This window comes from Priceomyces carsonii (assembly GCF_900007245.1).
Source record: "Priceomyces carsonii strain CBS4050 genome assembly, scaffold: Debaryomyces_carsonii_scaffold_1, whole genome shotgun sequence".
NCBI lineage: Eukaryota > Fungi > Ascomycota > Pichiomycetes > Serinales > Debaryomycetaceae > Priceomyces > Priceomyces carsonii.
In genome coordinates this window covers 2,334,939-2,352,843 of record NW_026946674.1, presented here as the reverse complement: position 1 = coordinate 2,352,843, position 17,905 = coordinate 2,334,939, and the positions used below count along the sequence as shown (strand labels likewise).

Here is a 17,905-nt window from a genome sequence, read left to right as displayed (position 1 = left end):
ATCTGCGAAAATACCAACTATAAAAACTATTTACTATTTCGATTACATCAACTCTATACCCATTGATTTTGCAGTGTTCCTCATATAAGAATCCAAATAGTCCTCAATACCGTTCCCTTTAGAGCTTTTGTCGCCATAAAGCATTTGCCTTAGCTTGAATAGGTAAAATACAATGTTACTAATAAACAAGGCGAGCTTTATCTTGAACAATTGAATGTAATCGAAGATGCCAGAGCTACTACTTAAAAGAGTATTGACCAGCTCTAGCGTGAGTATATTTATTCTGTTTGCGGGGCTTCCGAGGCCCTGGTTTAAGCTTTGTATAATTCTCATTGCTCTTGTTAGGAAAAGAAGTTCTAAAGGGAACTTCTTTTCATCTCCCAAAAAGCCTCTCATAAGGTCATTCACGGTCATTGTTTTAGGTTGGAAATTCTCCGGCGGAGAAAGTTGTATAAACGATGCAAACATATCTGTGTATTGAATTCCCCATGCTCGTGCTATCAGTTCTATTCCTTCTCTGTCAAATGTAGATAAATAAGCCCATAGCTTACAGTATTGCGTTCTAAAACTATCTGAGAGTGTCACATATAAGCCATGATCCAATATTACCAAATCTTGCTTTCCATTATTGAATCTAGCAATAACATTACCTGGATGTGGATCAGAATGGATAAAACCATAAACAAATATTTGTCTCCCAAACACTTTTAGATACTGATTCATTATTGTTTTCAAATTGTAACCATCCTCTATTAATCTCTCTTTGTCTGTGAGTGGAACACCATCAATCCATTCCATGATGAGCACTCTCTCTGTACTTATGCTGCGATAATTTCTTGGTATATAGATATTACTTCCCTTGAGAGAGGAGTCATGAGTGATGAGATCACGAAGATGCTCAGCATTTTGAGATTCATGAACGAAATCGGTCTCCTTTGCAATCTGATCCGAAATATATTGGGTGAAAAAGCTAAGTGGTAAATCAAATACTTTCTCGTATAACTTTGAAATGACTCGATACATAAATAAGTCTATAACCACTTGCTTAGAAATATATTCATGTTGAACCTTGACTGCTACAGGATCTCCATTCGACTTGAGATAAGCCTTGTGGACTTGGGCAATTGATGCACTTGCAATTGGAACATGTTCTATGGACTCAAAAATTTCAGATTCATAGTTTTCTCCTAGACTTTCTCGCAACACACTATCAACCATAGTCCAATCATCAACAGGTGCATCATCATAGAGCAGTGTGAGCTTTCTCTGAAATGCCAAAGGGAACACGCTTCCTTGATTTGCAATGGCCTGCCCCAACTTTATATATAATCCTTTGTTTGCCATAAGTAAGTTAAACAACCTATCTGCTGCCAACTCATGCAAATCATTGATATCGGTATAGCTCGTAGTGTTCATGGAATACTCGTAGGCAATCCAAGACATGACATAGAGTGCTCTGACGGATCTAGTCAATAAAGAGGAAAAGGCATGCTCGTCAGTAAAATATATAACCCCGCCAAGTCCAACTACCACAAGAGTAGGCCTGATGACAAGCCTATAGGTTCTTCCCTTTCTGAAGCTATGTCTTGAAGATACTGTACTGATATCTGCCAATGTCCTTTGATGGCGAATCTTAACAAATTGACTAGGAAATCTCAGCAGGGGCCTAGTCCTTATAAGGAATTTTGGTATAAACATTTGTAGATGATTGGTTAAGATATCGTCGACTCTTAAATGCAAATTGTCTTTTCAACTAAGTCCCATTCTAAAACTTATCCAATAGACTCTCCAGTAATCTCGATCAAATAAAGGTCTACACACAACTTTGAGATATTTAAACTTCAGTAACTATATCCATAGCAGAAGAAAAAAAATCTTTTCTATCAAAAATGAATTACATACGTTCATCTACTTTGAGACAAGCATCTCGTTCCTATGCAACGGGTCTGGCTCCTCCCAGAAAAATCGGTGCCATTAAAGGAAGCTTGTTCGGATTTTTATTGGGTGTTACTTTGACTGGCGTCGGATCTTATTATTATTTACTCGACAAGTATAAGTTAGCTAATGGGATCATAATTGCTGACGTTGCGGCATTACAGAGCTCTGTAGCTGACTTGGAAGTGCATGTGAAGGCAATTGAAGATTCTAAAAAGTAGGTGATAATATCTACTTACATACGTTGTTGCTCTAATGGACATAATACAATATATGAGAATTTGCAAGATTGACTTTATTTTGTAATCTAATAGCTTTGTAGCAATATGTATACGATAATATGTACAAGATTCTCTCCTTATATATACAAATGTAATACTTACAATTGACTGATTAGATCTGATGCGTCATCAAGAAGATCGTAAAAAGCTTGTCTATCTAAATTTTCATTCAAGTTACCAACTAAGTTCACTTCAAGCTTTCTTCCTCCAAGAGATCCACCCTCAACCACATTGAATTGAACTAACTTCTCATCTCCTTTTTCATTTTTGAAGCTTAAATCTAATTGCCTCCTGTATGAAACGTTAATATAATGATACTTCACAGATTGACCATTTATAATAAGGTCAATAGACGGTGAAATCGATGGAGCAACTTTACCGCCAAAGTCTAGCACCGACTCGGCCAAAAATTTTGAAATTCCTGGCTGTGATTCAAATTTGGAATACTTGGAAGTTGTAGAATTCAAAACACTAAGTAAATCAGTTTCGTCTACTTTTTTAGCTTGAGAGAAGTCGTCACCACTTAAAATATCACCAGATATCTGGCAACAGACCTTAAAGTCTGCCTTATATTCGGGAGCAGAGACGTAATAATTATTTTCTCCCTCCACAGTGACAATATTAATAGTTTCTAGATCAGGCTTCCCTCTTGAATTGAGATCAATCCAAATTTCAATTGGTGGAAATTTTATTTTTTCCTTATCTAGTGTTGCTTCATTGAATGGGGTAGGCAAGAATTTCATCTGAATAGTATAATTATGAGGGTCACTATCCAAAAACTTGTTGAAATCCTCGTTCGTGAGGAGATTGCTATCATACAAAGGAAAAGTTAAAACTTTATCATTTATAAGCGAAACTTGTGAAGTGAATTTATAGGGCATACACTCCAATTTTGCAGGCAGAGGTATGACGTTGTCGTCTCCATTTTCTTGCTTATCGTTTTGAAATAATATGAGCCCCGGTGTAACTGTAAATATAGGATTATTGAGTTTATCACTCTCAAGACCATTTAAATATTCACGATAACCAAAGTCGGCAAGAAAGGAATAGATTTCATCCTTCTCTTTGATTGACAATCTCAATCGTGGCCCGAGGGTCTCTTTTTCAATCGAAGCAATTTTAGGCATAGATCTCTTAGCCTCCAGAGTCAGCTCTTCATCCCTATTTAAGTTCGATGAATCCTCTTCAATTTCTCCGGGGAGGGAAAACCCTAGGTCTTGCAACACATTTAAAGTTTCATTTTCCAAATCTCTTGCATCCTTCATATTTTGGAACGAAGATATTTTCGAGTCTTCTATGATTTTATCAAATCCCATGTCATCGTTTGTTAAATTCAAATCTGAGTACTTGTCCAAGTCCTCTCTCAATGCTTCGTTATCAGTAATGCTGATAGAATCGCTTCTTAATGTAAAAAAATCAATATGCCGATTATCCCAGGATAATGAATCGTCATCTTTATAAGGTAAGAGCGAAGTCCCTTGTCTAATATTTGGAACTTTCAACTTTTCTTTGGAATGTTGATTATAATTCAATAACCATAAAAGTAATCGTTTGCAGCGTCTAATCTGATTGATATTCAAACTTATTAACTCATAATTATCATTTTCAAGATGTTTAAAGAACACTTCTGTCATTTTTCCTATGTAATCCAAAGGAAATTGATTATATTTTTCAAGAAATAATCGTTTTATAGATCCTAAATTAAGTTCTTCTTTATAACAATTTCCAAGGATTGCGCTTAAAATAATTTCAGCATTATTAACCAGCGATTCGGTACCAGTAAATTGAATTTCATTTAACTTTGGATCAAAACCAATATCAACACCTACCCTAGAAAGATACTGGATTATTAAGCCATTTTCCAGAACTAGTAAAAATAAATCTCTATGGGCTAATTTGACTGATTTCTTGACGTACAAATCATCTAAAGATGTTGACTTATCTAGTTTCTTCACTAGCCATAAATCCTCTATTACTATCTGCGCCAAGCCTTTCTTGTTTTTATTTGACAAGCCTTTTCTTTTCTGTCTAAAATTCGAATTGCTGTAAGCTACATTGATATAGTCAATTATTTGGGACTTAGTGAAGGAACTAACCAAACCCTTCAATAATATATTGTAGCGCAGCAAGGTCACTGATGATTTAGGTGGTCGGTACTCATCAATAGATCGGATATAAGACTGTTTCGAATCATTTAATAAGTCCTCTTTGATGATAGAATAAGGTGACAACCGCTTCGATTCTGCTCGAAGCTGCCTCGCGTTAACATCTTCCACTAGCCTATTAAATTTCTTGTCCTCAGTGTCCTCCGGTTTAAGTATGAGGATCTTATTTGTATGGTTATCACTCTCTATGATATTGTCCCGTATAGACTCGCTTGGTGTCTCTGCCTGAGAATGCAGAAGAGCAGATGAGAAAGATGCATTATGAGTCAGAGCTTTGCCGACAGAGCAGAAGGAGCGTTTGGTCCACAATAAACTCCCAAGAAGCCGATTTGTTGCCCGTCCCGTGCTGAAACTTCGCATGTGGTCTCCTTGTCACAATAAGAATTGAACTCTGTAAGGTATAAGATGTTACTGAAAAATCGTCATCACGAAGCCGTGACATATCACGTGATTATAAAATTATTTATTTCACATTTTTCAATAATGTCGTGAAAACTTTTGATGTCGCTATGTCGTAACGGCAGCTATTCATTTTTGTGCTGTTTTGTTATCTGTCGTCGTGAGCTTCCCTTCTTGGTTGAAATGCGGAATCGCTAAACACTTCCCGTTAGCAGGCTATCGCACGGATGCAAAATATGAGTGATCCCTCACAAAACGTCAGCAGAATATTTAAAAGATGGAAATCCTCTATTTCTTCCTGAAGGGAAAGAAACAGATAAAAGATATTCTGAATCACATCAGATTGTGGGTTGATATATATTCAATATCTTCCAACTACATATTTAGCGTTCAAAGGAAATAAGGGCTAAGAAATAATTAGGCTGAAGAATGATGAAACCATTCATCACTAGACGCTCGGTCCTTGGATTATCTAACAGAGTGAAAAGGAGGGCTACTGACTCTTCATTAGTATCACGAAGGCTTCATCAGGTGAACTTTTCTAGAAACTTCCACGAGCTGCCAAACAAAAGTTCTACTATGATTCGAAATGTAAATAACATACCTGAAACTGGTTCAGCGTTGGTACCAGGTACAGCATCAACTCCTACATTACCGACCTTAGATGGCGGTGATTCAAAAACATTCAAAATTGACTCTGAAGCTCAATATTTGAAGACCTTGCCGTCAACCGAATTATTGTCTAATCTTATCATCGGGATAGCAACCATCAACAAACCAATATTAGACTTCTGCATTAAACTATTTCCATACGTTCCGTTATCAATTATCAAAGTTTTGGTTTACAAGCTTTACTGTGGTGGAGAAACCATGAATGAAGTTAGGCAGACGGGAGCTAGGTTGTATGAAAAGGGCATTAACAACATGATGCTTTCGTTGACGATTGAAGCTTGTGAAGGAAACGACAATGTGGACCCCGATTATATTGTAAGTGAAACTATAAAATCAATTGAAGAAATTATGGTGCCACATACCTTGTCCGTTATCAAAAATTCAGGGAAGGATATAAATTCCATTCCTCCAGCATACGTCGCATTAAAGCCAACTGGATTTGCTAAGGATGCTGCTAATGTGTTAAAAAATTTCAAAAGCGATCCGGAGTATGCTAAGCAGTTTGAGGCTCTCGTTGAGAAAGCATCTAGTATTTGCCAGTCCATTTACGACAATAATGTCCGTCTCGCCCAGATTTATCCTGAAAGGGTTGCGCCATTCGTGGTTGGTGTCATTGACGCCGAAAAATACGAATTGCAAGAGGGCGTATATGAGCTCCAAAGGAGACTTTACTCCAAGTTCAATCCAGTTAACAAACCCGTGTCGATTGTTGGAACTTTGCAGATGTATTTATCACAATCAGCCGATCTTTTAGCTTTGGAGGAGAGATTGGCGACAGAGAACGGATATAGACTTGGCTTAAAGCTAGTTAGAGGTGCATATATACACTCAGAGAGAGATAGAAATACGATCATCCACAAATCAAAAGAAGATACGGATGTCAACTACAATCAGGGAATTGAATATGTTCTTGAATCAATTTTGGCAAGTGGTGGTAACGATTCCACAATTGGCCATTTAGTTGTTGCATCGCACAACGCTGAGTCTTTGAAGTTAGCAACAGAGAAATTATACCACAATTCGAAGCACGCTCAAAATTCGAATAAAAATAATGTTGTTTTGGGCCAGTTGTTAGGAATGGCCGATGGCATTACATATTCTTTAATTAAGAACTACAATATTGATAATGTGATAAAGTACGTTCCTTGGGGTCCACCATTAGAATCCAAAAAATATCTCTTAAGGAGATTAGAAGAAAATGGAGATGCAGTGAAAGCAGATAATGGTTTACCATTGGTCAAAGCAGTCACAAACATACTTTTTAAAAGGCTCTTCAAATTCGTCTAGATTGATTAAAACCACTTATAGATCTATGAATATGATTCAATATATGTATTATAGAACTGACTATATATAATCCGAAAGTATTGTAACCTTCTCGGGCTCCCAAGCATAACCGCTAATAACACACTGAACAGCCCATTCCCAGTTCACTATCCCAATCTCTGTGGCTCTTTGCTTATTGAACCCATAAGACCGGGATGTCCGCCTCCTTTTATTTTGCCTGTATTTTGAAGTTGATTGCTTTTTCCTCTCTATATTTTGATCTGCAACTTCTTTGAATTTTAATTTTAGTGTATCACTATCATCATATATTAAAATAGTGCAGTTTCTCTCAGAATCAATATTGTTTAGTGCCTTCAAAATCGCATCATGATCGTCATAGTAGGAAAGACCCAGAGCTCCAAGGGCATGGAAGATGAACTCACATGTTGCTAAATTAATTTCATTCACTTGGCTCTTGAAGAAATAAATGTTATAACCTTCAAGTATATGGCTATTATTGCTGATCTGCTTATTCAATCCCTCGCTTCTTTCGAAATTCAATCTGAAATGAAACACATCCTGACTTTTTAAAGATTTTAAAACCGAAGAATGCCCTGCAGGCAAAACAAACAAGGGCCACTTTGAAACCTTAGTAGGATCTTTGATGCAAGCATATATATAAGATTCTGATAAAATTGGCCAACCTAGAGCTAGTGCCTGAATATATTTTGCACTTCGACAATACCCATTAGAGATCAAAGCACCAAACTTGAATGCGTTTACAAAGTGAGACAGTAATTCTAGCAGTCCATGATCATCCTGTGAGTATCTAAAGATAGCTCCAAAGCTTTCCTCTAAGAAAACACCTCCATTTTTAGTAATCAGGTGCTTTAGTTCATCTTTTTGAGTACCAGATATCGAGGTAATGCAGAATAAGAATTTAGAGAAAATTCCGTTGTCATTCATGGGAACTATTTTTGTTGGGCTCGATCTCAACTTCGATTCAGTACCTCTAATAGGACTACTCAAAAAAGCATCCTTGTTCTCATTATTCCTTCTATTTGAAGTAGTCGTATGCTTATTATCAGTAACGCAAAATCTGCTGAATTCAGATATCATAAGATGGACTATATCACAGATCCCTGGTTGCCGCAATAAATCTGCATCTTTGTAATTCAATTTGAACTTATGCTGATGATTAATCCAATCCGAAAAATCCATACAGCACTGTGCGATTTCTATCAACTCCTCGGAGTTATTGACTTTGGTATTCTTTCTCTTCACGTATGCATAGTTATAGCCCCTTATACATCTGAGCGAAGTCGAACCCTTCTTATAAAGTAACCCAGTAACAACGTAAGAAGGGCCCGATGATCTGAGTAAAATGGAATCTCCGATTCGTATATCTAACAAAAATAAATCTGAGTTCTTGATGTCGTAAATACCATCTTCAAATTTGACATGCAGTGTTTCTATTCCTACCTTTGTCAAAACACCAGAATATAATCTTAAATTGTAAGAAGCCCACACACTCTCGTTGGAACAAATTTCATGGCATGTAACAACTTCCAGATCTTCTTCTCGAAGTATAGAGGAATCGCTTAAGACGTTATCCTTTGCAGAGAGATCTTTGTCATCATCCGATGAGCACTGCATTTCCGATAATGACTCAATTATATTTCGCCTCCTTTTTTCACTTATAGTTTTATTTTCTGCATTATCCAGATTCAGAAAGACGTCGGTGATACCTGAATCAGAAGCATCGCTTTTACGCTCCAGCGAACGTGATGTTTTCGATCTTATTGCCGTACCATCATTCACATCAAAAGATGCTATCATTCTATCATTAGGAGATGACATCAAAGTAGTTCCGTAAGCTCTCAGCTCTTTTGAATCATGTATAATTGTAGTATTGGAGCAAATGTTACGTCTTTCGTGGTTTGAGGTTGATGCCTTTAAGATATCTGACTTCTTGACAAAAAGCGGCGAAGACTCCTCGATCTCATTAGGAGAAGTTGATGCAGCAATAAGACCCGGAGTGAGTATTGATTTAAAGTAGGGATCGTTTTCTCGAGGGCTGTCGTACTTAGAAACGTTATTTATATGCTTATTTTTTATATTTTCACCTCTTTCCTCATGTAACCTAGTCTTATGATTCAAAATGCTATCATCGAGGTATTCAATGTTGGCAGTAAGAGATGTATCAGCTAGATCACTCTCTTTCTCTTCATCAGAATTTATAATTTCTTGAGCTTTTGAGCCTTCTTTCGGAGGGAATGGGGCATGTGAAAGTTCAAGATCCTGAATATGAACAGCTTCATTTTCCTCTTGCGTATTAATTACTTCTCTCCTAGAATATGTTATCCTTTCAACTGTATTAGGTATTTCAATTGCCGTTGATATGAACTCAGCTTTGCTCAGTTGTTCATTGCTCGTATTATTAAGTGAGCTTTTACTAGTCTCTCTGTCTATAGGATCAATAACTTGGGTATCATGAGGTAATTCTAAGAACTGAATACTGTCATTTATGTTGTAATCAGTTTGCGATCCTAGGGGCCTTATCTTTTGGGTATCTTGGATCCCCAAACCATTTGGTCGCTGACCTGACACATCACTTGGCCGTGAGGTTTTATTGATATGCATAGTTCCTTCATCATATTGTACGTCTGCTTTCTCATTGATAGTTTGAGTATCATGCATAGACTTAACTCTTGCAGTCTGCTCTACTAAAAAGTGGTCTTCATGTTCTAAAAGTTTGGATGCCAGATATTCGGATCCCATTTTGCTAATTACTGAGATTTCACGTTTATTATTCCTATCATTGTCAACTTCACTGTCTTCAAATGGATCTTTTAGTTTCTCTAGAAATGGTGTTTCATCGGGGCGGCACTTTAGTACAACAGAAAATCCCCCCTGAGACACTTCTTCTGAAAACAAAGAAGATTCGTGTTCCGAATCATGAGGTCCATCTACCTGTGGCAGCTGATAATCCTGTTTACCTTTGAATATTTCGTTTTTGCCAATGTCGTTTCCAAATACAAGACTATTGTTCATATCATTTGAAAAGCTGATTATTGACTCATCTACCTGTGTTTCACTAGCGTCTTGCATTCGTTCTTTCGGGGACAAGAATTTCCCCGTGGTAGTTATCTTGGAGCTTTTCTCATCAGGTATCATAAGTTAGGGTTATATTTAAAACATAATATTGAATACTAAAGTACACTATGGAAGAGATTGATGTTAATACGTACACGACGTTATCGCAAAATGCTACAGAAGATATATAAACTAGTACGTGTGAGGCAAAAAATAAGTTTTATTTCTTCATACATCTAATGATTCTTATAATTACTTAGAAGCATGTATTTCAATTGCCTTGATAACCTGTTGCAATGCTAGTGTTTCCATTAACCAAATAAGACTGTAGTAAATTAAAGTAAGCTTCTGGGTTCTCAGCAATTTGAGGATTTTGCCTGCAAACATCTTCCAATATTCTTCGTTGATCTTGCGTTAGATTTGAGAGAATTCCTTTACTTTTGTCAGAAAAATCAACTTTTTCTGAAACATAACTTGAATTAATCGAAATATTGTCCCCTAGCAGTGAACTTCCTTCGTTAAGTTGCTTGAGGATAGATGACAACTGGGAATTCCCTGTATCACTTTCCTGAGCAAACGAAACTGTTTTCTTCTTAAGTATTCCAGGAGCAGGTGGAACGTAATCCTTCTTGACCACAAAAAGAGCGTAAAGACCTAACGATGTCCCATCTTTTCTGAAAGGCTTCAAAAAATCAGGCAAACTATAACTAGAGAAATCAACCGGAAAAAGATACGAATCTTTGACAAACGAAGGTTTCCCAGAAAGGACACCCACTTTTTTCCTATCTGCTAGATACCCTAACAACCTTTTGAAGTCATCATAATTCTCAGTAGGTTCCAAGTGCACCAAAAACAAATCTCTTGTGGATACTATTTTATTTAAATAGCTCACGGCTCTGTCCGCATCTAATCGTCCTTCAACTTCGTATCGTGGGTGCAAAAGAATCGCTCGTGACGTTCTTATAAACCTGTTGTGCAAATTGGCAGCATCGGCGGTTGTAGGTAATTGATAGCCAGAGCAAGAGTAAAATTCTGCCTTAGCATTGAAAGATGCAAAATCTGGAAAGGTAATTGCTCCATCCCATATATGCGTTTCGAGAAGCTGTGGCAAATTCCGCTTAGGTTTCTGGTCTTCATTTCTCGCTTCTGACAGCAGTCTCTTTCCAGTGATAATATATTGTAAATCTTCATCTTCTTCTAAGTCTGGAATAGAATCTTCATTGTTAGACTCACCCTCTTGATCAACAGCAATCTTTTCGGTATCTTCTGTCTTAGATTCTCCATTAAAGCCATTTTCATTTCTTTTGATAAAACTGGAGCCATCATTATTAGCCTCAGTCTCGGTATCGTTAGAATTATTATTATTGTCATCCTCATCCTCATCCAGATTATAATTTATGTATTTCTTCCTATTCGAATCATTTACGATGATATCTCGGGATGGATGATGCCCCTCTGTGGTTTCACTACGCTCAACGTGCCTATTAATAATATTCGAATCGAGATCAGGTTCAGGTGCATTCACATCTTCGACAATTTCTTCGCCCTTATGTGTTCTACGAATTCGCTGGCCCTGGCTCTCATCAGCAGTCAAAACAGAGCGACGAATTGACTCTTGTCGTACTTTTTCAGCATACTGCTTCAAATCGGGATCTATCTCTTCGGGGGAAGATTTGACTAGCTTATCGAATTTTAATTCACCATCGATTACTTGCTTGATCACTGACGGCTTTTTGATTAAAAAAAGAATTCGCCTGCTTTCTTCGTTGTATTTCTTAGGGGCATGTTCATATATTACTTTCTCGAGGTCAAGTGTCCATTTATTGGCAAGTCTTTCCTTACCAAATCCCTTGGGAAGTGAATATGACTCTGGAATAGCTTTTCTGAAAAAAGCCAAAAACGCTTTAGCAGAGCTTAATCTGTGTCTATCTCTTAGATTTTCAATAGACCACTTATCTTTTTGTCCATATACGTGTTTCGGTTTTATTGATTTGTCACATTCGTTGCAAATATATTTCTTAGGAATTTCTCTCGTCGACTTGAAACCCATACATCTTGCATGTTGCCATGTTTTGCACGAATCGCATTGTATCATCATACCACCTTCATCCGTCTCCTCATTATAATTGTCTTTATTAGTCCCACAGGGTGTACATCTGACTTCGTCTTCGTCATCATCATTACTATCATCTCCACTTGAATTTATTTCTTCATCCTTGTTAGTTTCCTCTGCTTGGTAATCGCCATCTTCGTCGTCATTTTCCGTGTGTGATTTTTTTGACATTAGTTCACTCCTGGCTTCCTCGTCTTCACCGTATTCATACAAATCATCAAGACTTCTCTTTGAATGTTGTCCCTTATTAGCTCTCGATGAGCGTCTTCTGCTTGACATGTCAAATTAATACTTCAGGCTCAATTAATTACTGAATTCGAAATCAAGTAAATGTCGTCTTCGTAAGAATATTAGAAAACTCAAATGTACGGGGTTCAAGTACCTAATTATTTGATTGATTAATCGTTGTGATTGAAGAAAAGTTACTATTTATTAAAAAAAGAGAGTGATAGTTTAACTGTAGCAACTGTAGCAGATGATATGATTCAAGACTATGCTAAACCCAGTTATTCCTTTTATTATAACCCCTAGGCTCTTTATTATATAGAAAAGCTTCTTTATTTCATTTATACGGTCTTTCTAAGAGCTATGTTTTTAGATGACAGGGAAAAGGGCATCTCTGTTGCCACAATTGACCAGCGCACTACTAATATATTTTCAAACTTGAAATCGAGACTTAAAGTTTTATCTAACTATAGCTAGCTTACACAGAGCACTTACATTCGATAGCTGGAGATTACAGCTTACCCTAATTTTTCTCTTTTTTTTTCTTTTTCGTATATCTCTGATAACTTATTTTTATTTTGACATCTTTGTAATTTCCTTGTGATTTGCATGATCAAATGAAAATAATAATTGCTGCATCTATAAGCCTTCAATTAAAGACATAAGATCAACGTCATCCCCTAGTAATTCCTCCACATCGGCCAATGCATGTTCACTAAATAAACCAGATTTAGTAGGACGAAGTCCTTCGGAAATGGCCTCCACAATAGAAGCTTTTCTTCGTTTTTGTTTTGATGAGATTTGACCCGAATCTTTATGATTAGAGGAAGCAGAAAGACGGCGTCCACCATGCGGAGGTTTACTGACACCTTGTCGCATTGAGTTTCTTCGGGATCTGTTGCCGCTATAGTGATTAGTTAAAGAGTATCTTCTCTTGTTGAAATCATTATTAGATTTACTAGTGTGATTGAGGTTATTGGTGACGTTCTCTGGTCCCATCAACGAGTTGTGTAAAATAGACTTATTTCTGAAAGCACCCAAGGGTACTTGCTTCTTTTGGCTATTAAAATCTCTCCAAATTTTAACATCGTTTTCATCGTCATCATCCATTTCACTCACATTTAAAAGCTCATCCAAGTCCAAAGCCAGGTCATCAGAGCTATCAGTTGTCTGAGAAGAAGCTGGCATTCTTCTGAACTGGTCTTGGGGTTTACCACTCGTACTTAATGCTCTCGTTGACAAACCATCAATTATACCAAATGGTTTTGTATTGATAGCAATCCAAGTACCCAAAATAGGTGGCCGATAATCAGCTGTGGAAGAGAGAACTTCTTTCGCAACTTTTGAACCAAACTTGTTCTTCTCTGTAGTTACTGGAAGCGACAAATCAACATCAGTTGATTCCCCACTGTCGTACTCTTGATCGGACGCGAAGACACCAATCTCCTCATACGTATGATTCTGTTTCTTCTTCAAGTCATCTTTGCGAAGACTTTTAGATTTACGGTTCGACTCCGATCCCTTGAAAAATTCAGTTTCAACTTCTTCATCATAATCTTCAAATTCACTCCCAGAAGAATTATTGTCAGAGCTGAAAAAATAGTTCCACAAATAGGAGTCGTCCTCATCTTCATCATCATCGTCATCATCATCATCGTCGTATTCATTATGCATGGTTTCACTATTGTTGATAGTAGAGTCGTTCTTATTGGGGCTCACTTTCTGATTAGGTTGTACCAAAGTAGCCGCTTTTTTCTTTCTAGAATTTGAGTCATAGTTATTGTTCTCCATGCTATTGTTTTCCTCATGATCCCTTTTACTACTTTTTGGAAATATTGGAGCATTAAAGTCGGTGAACTCAATGTAATCGTCTTCGTCAATATCATTTTCGGATCTTTCATCCGGATTGCTCTCATTTCGATTGGCATCCTCATTCTCATGAGGATGGATTCCCAGGATTTCAAAGTTTACATCATCATCATCAAAACCGTTGCTTTCAAATTCATTTACCAAGAACTTTTCTTCTTCTCTCAAAAATGGATCATTTTCTTCGTCATCTTCACCATAAGAATCAAGAGAGGCGTTTCCAGTTATATTATTATCCGCAAGTTTTGAAACGACAAAATCATCCATATCATTGTCAGCTTGTAACGTTGCAAGCAATTCGTTATCGTCAATCTCGTAATCCTCCTCGGAGTCAATTTCCTCTTCCCTGAGTTTCGGAACCTCAATTAAAGGTGAATCATGACCGTAGACTAGTTCTGATTTTTCACTTGAAGAATCCTGCCTGCTATTTTGAGTTTTCTCAACTTCTTCTCCAACATCTTCTGCTTGCTCATCAGATTCATCTACTACTGCGACTTCATCGTAATCAGCGAAATCAAATCCAAAATTTATGTCCTCCGGTAATACAGATCTAGATTTCCTACGGCCAAACCTGGGCTTGGTAACGGAACTCGAGCGCCCACTTTTACGAGCAGAATTGGAATTCTCTCGATCTCTACTAAGGTTGTTTCTATCCAAAGAAGAGATTTTCCCACTTAGTCCATTCTTGAATTTCATATCACTTAAGGCTTTCCGTTTTCTTTCTTCCTGAAGTTTGACAAAGTCGACTTCAGAACCATCAGAGGAGGACGAATAATCATCTTCCTCATCCTCCTCGTCGGACTCATTATCTTCAGATGAAGACAAGCTATATGACTTTCTGCTAGTTTTTCTGGGCATATTCTTTTGACCATAGTAAGAAACGTTCTTCCCTGATTTTCTCAGCTTTCCGTTCTTTCCTTTAACTGCTGTATTATTAGACTCATCTTCAAAGAACGACGATCCCTTTTTAGAGGCTTCTATTTCATCATTATCAGAGACTGCGGTTAAGGAGGAGGATGAGTCGTCCTCTATTTCATGTGCACTGTAAGAATTTGTTATGAGATCTTTACCCAGATCAGAATCGGATGAGTCTATGATACTTAGTCTCTTATTGCTCCTATAATTCTCATATAATTTGACATTCTTACCACCAGATATGTTCAGCTTTTTACTCTCTCGTTTTGAATTTGATGAACCATAGGTTCTATCAATTCTTTTACCCATCTCCAAAATATATTAATTCCTTTTCTTTTCAATTTAATCTTTAATTACTGAACTTTGTAGATCTAGTATATTTTAGACTCGTGTTGACTTCCTTAAAATTCAAAGTTATATGATGCATAATAAAAAAAAAGTGTTCCTTCAAGTTCTGACCTAACTCAGTTGCTTATTTATTAGGAGCTCTATGGAGTAAGTACTTTATTGCAATCCCTCCTTTTGCTTTAATGAATCCAGATTTCGATTATTAAAAACGAAGTAATGAAAAAGATCGATTGAATAAAGAATTGTATAGTTAATTACAACTATAAACTGATCTTATAGAAAGTATCTTTTATATAATTGTTCTTCTTAAAAAGATATGTTTCTTAAGGGTTTATCAAAAATTTCAATTTTACATTTGAGATGAGCCAAATTGGTCTCGTGCCACAAAATTTTTACACTATCACACAATTTTACGTAAGAATGATATTACTCTTTAAGGACATGAATATATATGTTTATTAAAGAGAAAAGAAGTTGAGGAGCCAAGTACGGCTACTTTATTGAAAGCCCCTTAGTTAGTTTTTTCTATCAGCCTCGGCACTTGCAGTTAACCTCGCACTTAACTCGATTTGGTCTTTTATCGCTTTGGTCAAGTACTCAATCATGATTATATCCTGGTTATGGTCACGGAAATGTCTCTCCAAATCTTCAAGATGAGGTAATACTTGTGGTCTGTTTAACAAGTTGTTGCATAATAATCTTAGTAAATTTACATTTTCATCTGTATCCATATCAGAAGATTCCACATAGCCCAATAGTTTATCGATGGATTCAGTCAAAGCTGCAAGTTGTTCCGATAAGAAAGACATATCTCTCTCTAAGGACACAGCTCCAGTACGAGTAGAATTATCCTTCAATAAATTCAAAGCTAGCTTCTCAGTAACACTGCCACATATAATTTCATTCGGAATTGGTGTGAAGAGATAGGAGTTAGTCGTCAAAGTCTTCCAGCCGATTCTTTGAGAGCTGGATGAAGTTTTTCCAATTGCTGATCCAATGTAGGACGATACTTGAGGCATAGTTATCTCGTTTTCTTTATTCAAATATTCAACATTCAAGTAAATGGCAGGAAATGGATAAGCCCTGTCACTCCCTTTAGAATAAAAATCATGGATAAGCCCAGTAGTATTGTCTATCTCGTCAGCACTTCCGAACCATCCCAAAACATACTCCTTTGGGTGTGCCTTTTTGTATAACTGGTACATCGTTCTGTGTGTGTGGTCTTCGATTGCGATTGAATCTCCAGTTTCAGAACATGGTACCATAAATGCGTCTCTCACTTCAAACTCTGAACCATCGTCAGATCTGATACCTAATAATGTTCCGATGATTCTTTTATCTGAATCAAGCACTTGCTTTGAAATTATCTCTAAGATTTGAAAGAGCGCAGAGTTGTGAATCTTGACCTTGCAAGCACTAATAGACAATGAAGCCGCTGGAGCCGCAACATTTGGCCTTACCAAATGCATAAATGGGCTTTTTTCTGTCATTATGCCAAACTCTTATGTTAAGCAATGAATATAGTCCTGGAATTCTTTCACCTTCAGTACTGAACAATTTTTTTTTTTTTTAAGTTAGCACGAACATCACACAAAATACCAAAAGTAAATACAGGACTTCAACAACAGTTTAGGTAACTCAGAGTATATAATCTTGACAAAAGGTTTATGGCCACCTTGAGAGATAAAGATGAGTAGCAATAACCTGATACCAACTAATAATAATATGGGTCATGAAAGTGGGGCTTTGGGCCCATTCAATACCTGGTTATTCCTGGAAGAAGCATTTCTAAAGAAATGTCCGAGTAGAAAGCAGCTCACAGTTACACAAGAATTAAAGACGAGAGAAGCAATTCATGATTTTTTGATACGATTGGGGATGTCTCTAAAACTAGAAGGAAAATCAATATTAGCTGCTGCAATATATGTGGCAAGATTTTATATGAGATTTCCCATTACATCTTCCAAATACTTTGTTGCGAGTTCGGCCATGGGGATATCATGCAAACTTTATGATAACTATCGACCACTTGATAAAATTGCTTTAGTTGCATGTGGCATCAAGAACCCCAACAAGACGATAGACGAACAGAGTGAAGTATTTTGGCAGTGGAGGGATCAGCTCCTTTATAGGGAGGAGCTAATACTAAGACACTTAAATTTTGATCTTGATATACAGTTACCTTATACAATCAAGGATGATTTAATGGAAAAATTGGAACCCGACGAAACTATCTTTTATAAGAAAATAGGTGATATTCTTCGCAATACTATTTCTTTGATTGAGCTTCTCTCATCACTTCCAATTTTGGTTGCCTATGACATGAGGGCAGTTTTTGGTTCCATGTTGGTATACGTCGTATATGAAATAAGAGAAAAATTTGAAGAGATTGTGACAATACCCCAAAATTTCTTAGAGTCAAAGCTTAGGGTGGACCTGCGTCTTTGTTACCGCTGTTATAAGTACGTGATGACCTTGTTAAGCTTTTGTGATAATCCAGATCCTCGTCTCCACAGCCATAAGAATGCATTAAAAAGAATGAAACATATAGATTTGGACACGTTTATAAGTGTCGCCAACACCGTTTCATAATACTTGTATTGTACATTAACATCATTAATAGT

The 17,905-nt window shown here is 36.9% G+C and overlaps 9 protein-coding genes across 9 annotated transcripts; 3 read left to right on the top strand and 6 right to left on the bottom strand.

Moving 5' to 3' along the window:
* Nucleotides 1-42: 42 nt before the first annotated feature.
* PRCAT00001303001 (uncharacterized protein) lies at nucleotides 43-1,698 on the bottom strand (the record flags this gene model as incomplete). Its single annotated transcript, XM_062951078.1, has 1 exon — nucleotides 43-1,698. One exon carries the CDS (start codon nucleotides 1,696-1,698, stop codon nucleotides 43-45), a length of 1,656 nt encoding a protein of 551 aa, XP_062808116.1.
* A 191-nt stretch (nucleotides 1,699-1,889) lies between these two features.
* PRCAT00001302001 (uncharacterized protein) lies at nucleotides 1,890-2,156 on the top strand (the record flags this gene model as incomplete). Its single annotated transcript, XM_062951076.1, has 1 exon — nucleotides 1,890-2,156. The coding sequence occupies one exon, from the start codon at nucleotides 1,890-1,892 to the stop codon at nucleotides 2,154-2,156; it is 267 nt and encodes an 88-aa protein (XP_062808115.1).
* A 158-nt stretch (nucleotides 2,157-2,314) lies between these two features.
* Nucleotides 2,315-4,741, bottom strand: PRCAT00001301001 (uncharacterized protein; the record flags this gene model as incomplete). The annotated part of the gene is made up of 1 exon (XM_062951075.1): nucleotides 2,315-4,741. The coding sequence occupies one exon, from the start codon at nucleotides 4,739-4,741 to the stop codon at nucleotides 2,315-2,317; it is 2,427 nt and encodes an 808-aa protein (XP_062808114.1).
* Nucleotides 4,742-5,209: 468 nt separating this feature from the next.
* PUT1 (proline dehydrogenase) lies at nucleotides 5,210-6,739 on the top strand (the record flags this gene model as incomplete). Its single annotated transcript, XM_062951074.1, has 1 exon — nucleotides 5,210-6,739. One exon carries the CDS (start codon nucleotides 5,210-5,212, stop codon nucleotides 6,737-6,739), a length of 1,530 nt encoding a protein of 509 aa, XP_062808113.1.
* Nucleotides 6,740-6,799: 60 nt separating this feature from the next.
* Nucleotides 6,800-9,895, bottom strand: RAD9 (chromatin-binding protein; the record flags this gene model as incomplete). The annotated part of the gene is made up of 1 exon (XM_062951073.1): nucleotides 6,800-9,895. One exon carries the CDS (start codon nucleotides 9,893-9,895, stop codon nucleotides 6,800-6,802), a length of 3,096 nt encoding a protein of 1,031 aa, XP_062808112.1.
* Nucleotides 9,896-10,085: 190 nt separating this feature from the next.
* Nucleotides 10,086-12,206, bottom strand: PRCAT00001298001 (uncharacterized protein; the record flags this gene model as incomplete). Its single annotated transcript, XM_062951072.1, has 1 exon — nucleotides 10,086-12,206. The coding sequence occupies one exon, from the start codon at nucleotides 12,204-12,206 to the stop codon at nucleotides 10,086-10,088; it is 2,121 nt and encodes a 706-aa protein (XP_062808111.1).
* Nucleotides 12,207-12,791: 585 nt separating this feature from the next.
* Nucleotides 12,792-15,242, bottom strand: IFH1 (Ifh1p; the record flags this gene model as incomplete). The annotated part of the gene is made up of 1 exon (XM_062951071.1): nucleotides 12,792-15,242. The coding sequence occupies one exon, from the start codon at nucleotides 15,240-15,242 to the stop codon at nucleotides 12,792-12,794; it is 2,451 nt and encodes an 816-aa protein (XP_062808110.1).
* A 554-nt stretch (nucleotides 15,243-15,796) lies between these two features.
* PRCAT00001296001 (uncharacterized protein) lies at nucleotides 15,797-16,771 on the bottom strand (the record flags this gene model as incomplete). Its single annotated transcript, XM_062951070.1, has 1 exon — nucleotides 15,797-16,771. One exon carries the CDS (start codon nucleotides 16,769-16,771, stop codon nucleotides 15,797-15,799), a length of 975 nt encoding a protein of 324 aa, XP_062808109.1.
* Nucleotides 16,772-16,970: 199 nt separating this feature from the next.
* Nucleotides 16,971-17,873, top strand: BUR2 (Bur2p; the record flags this gene model as incomplete). Its single annotated transcript, XM_062951069.1, has 1 exon — nucleotides 16,971-17,873. One exon carries the CDS (start codon nucleotides 16,971-16,973, stop codon nucleotides 17,871-17,873), a length of 903 nt encoding a protein of 300 aa, XP_062808108.1.
* Between the last annotated feature and the right edge of the window lie 32 nt (nucleotides 17,874-17,905).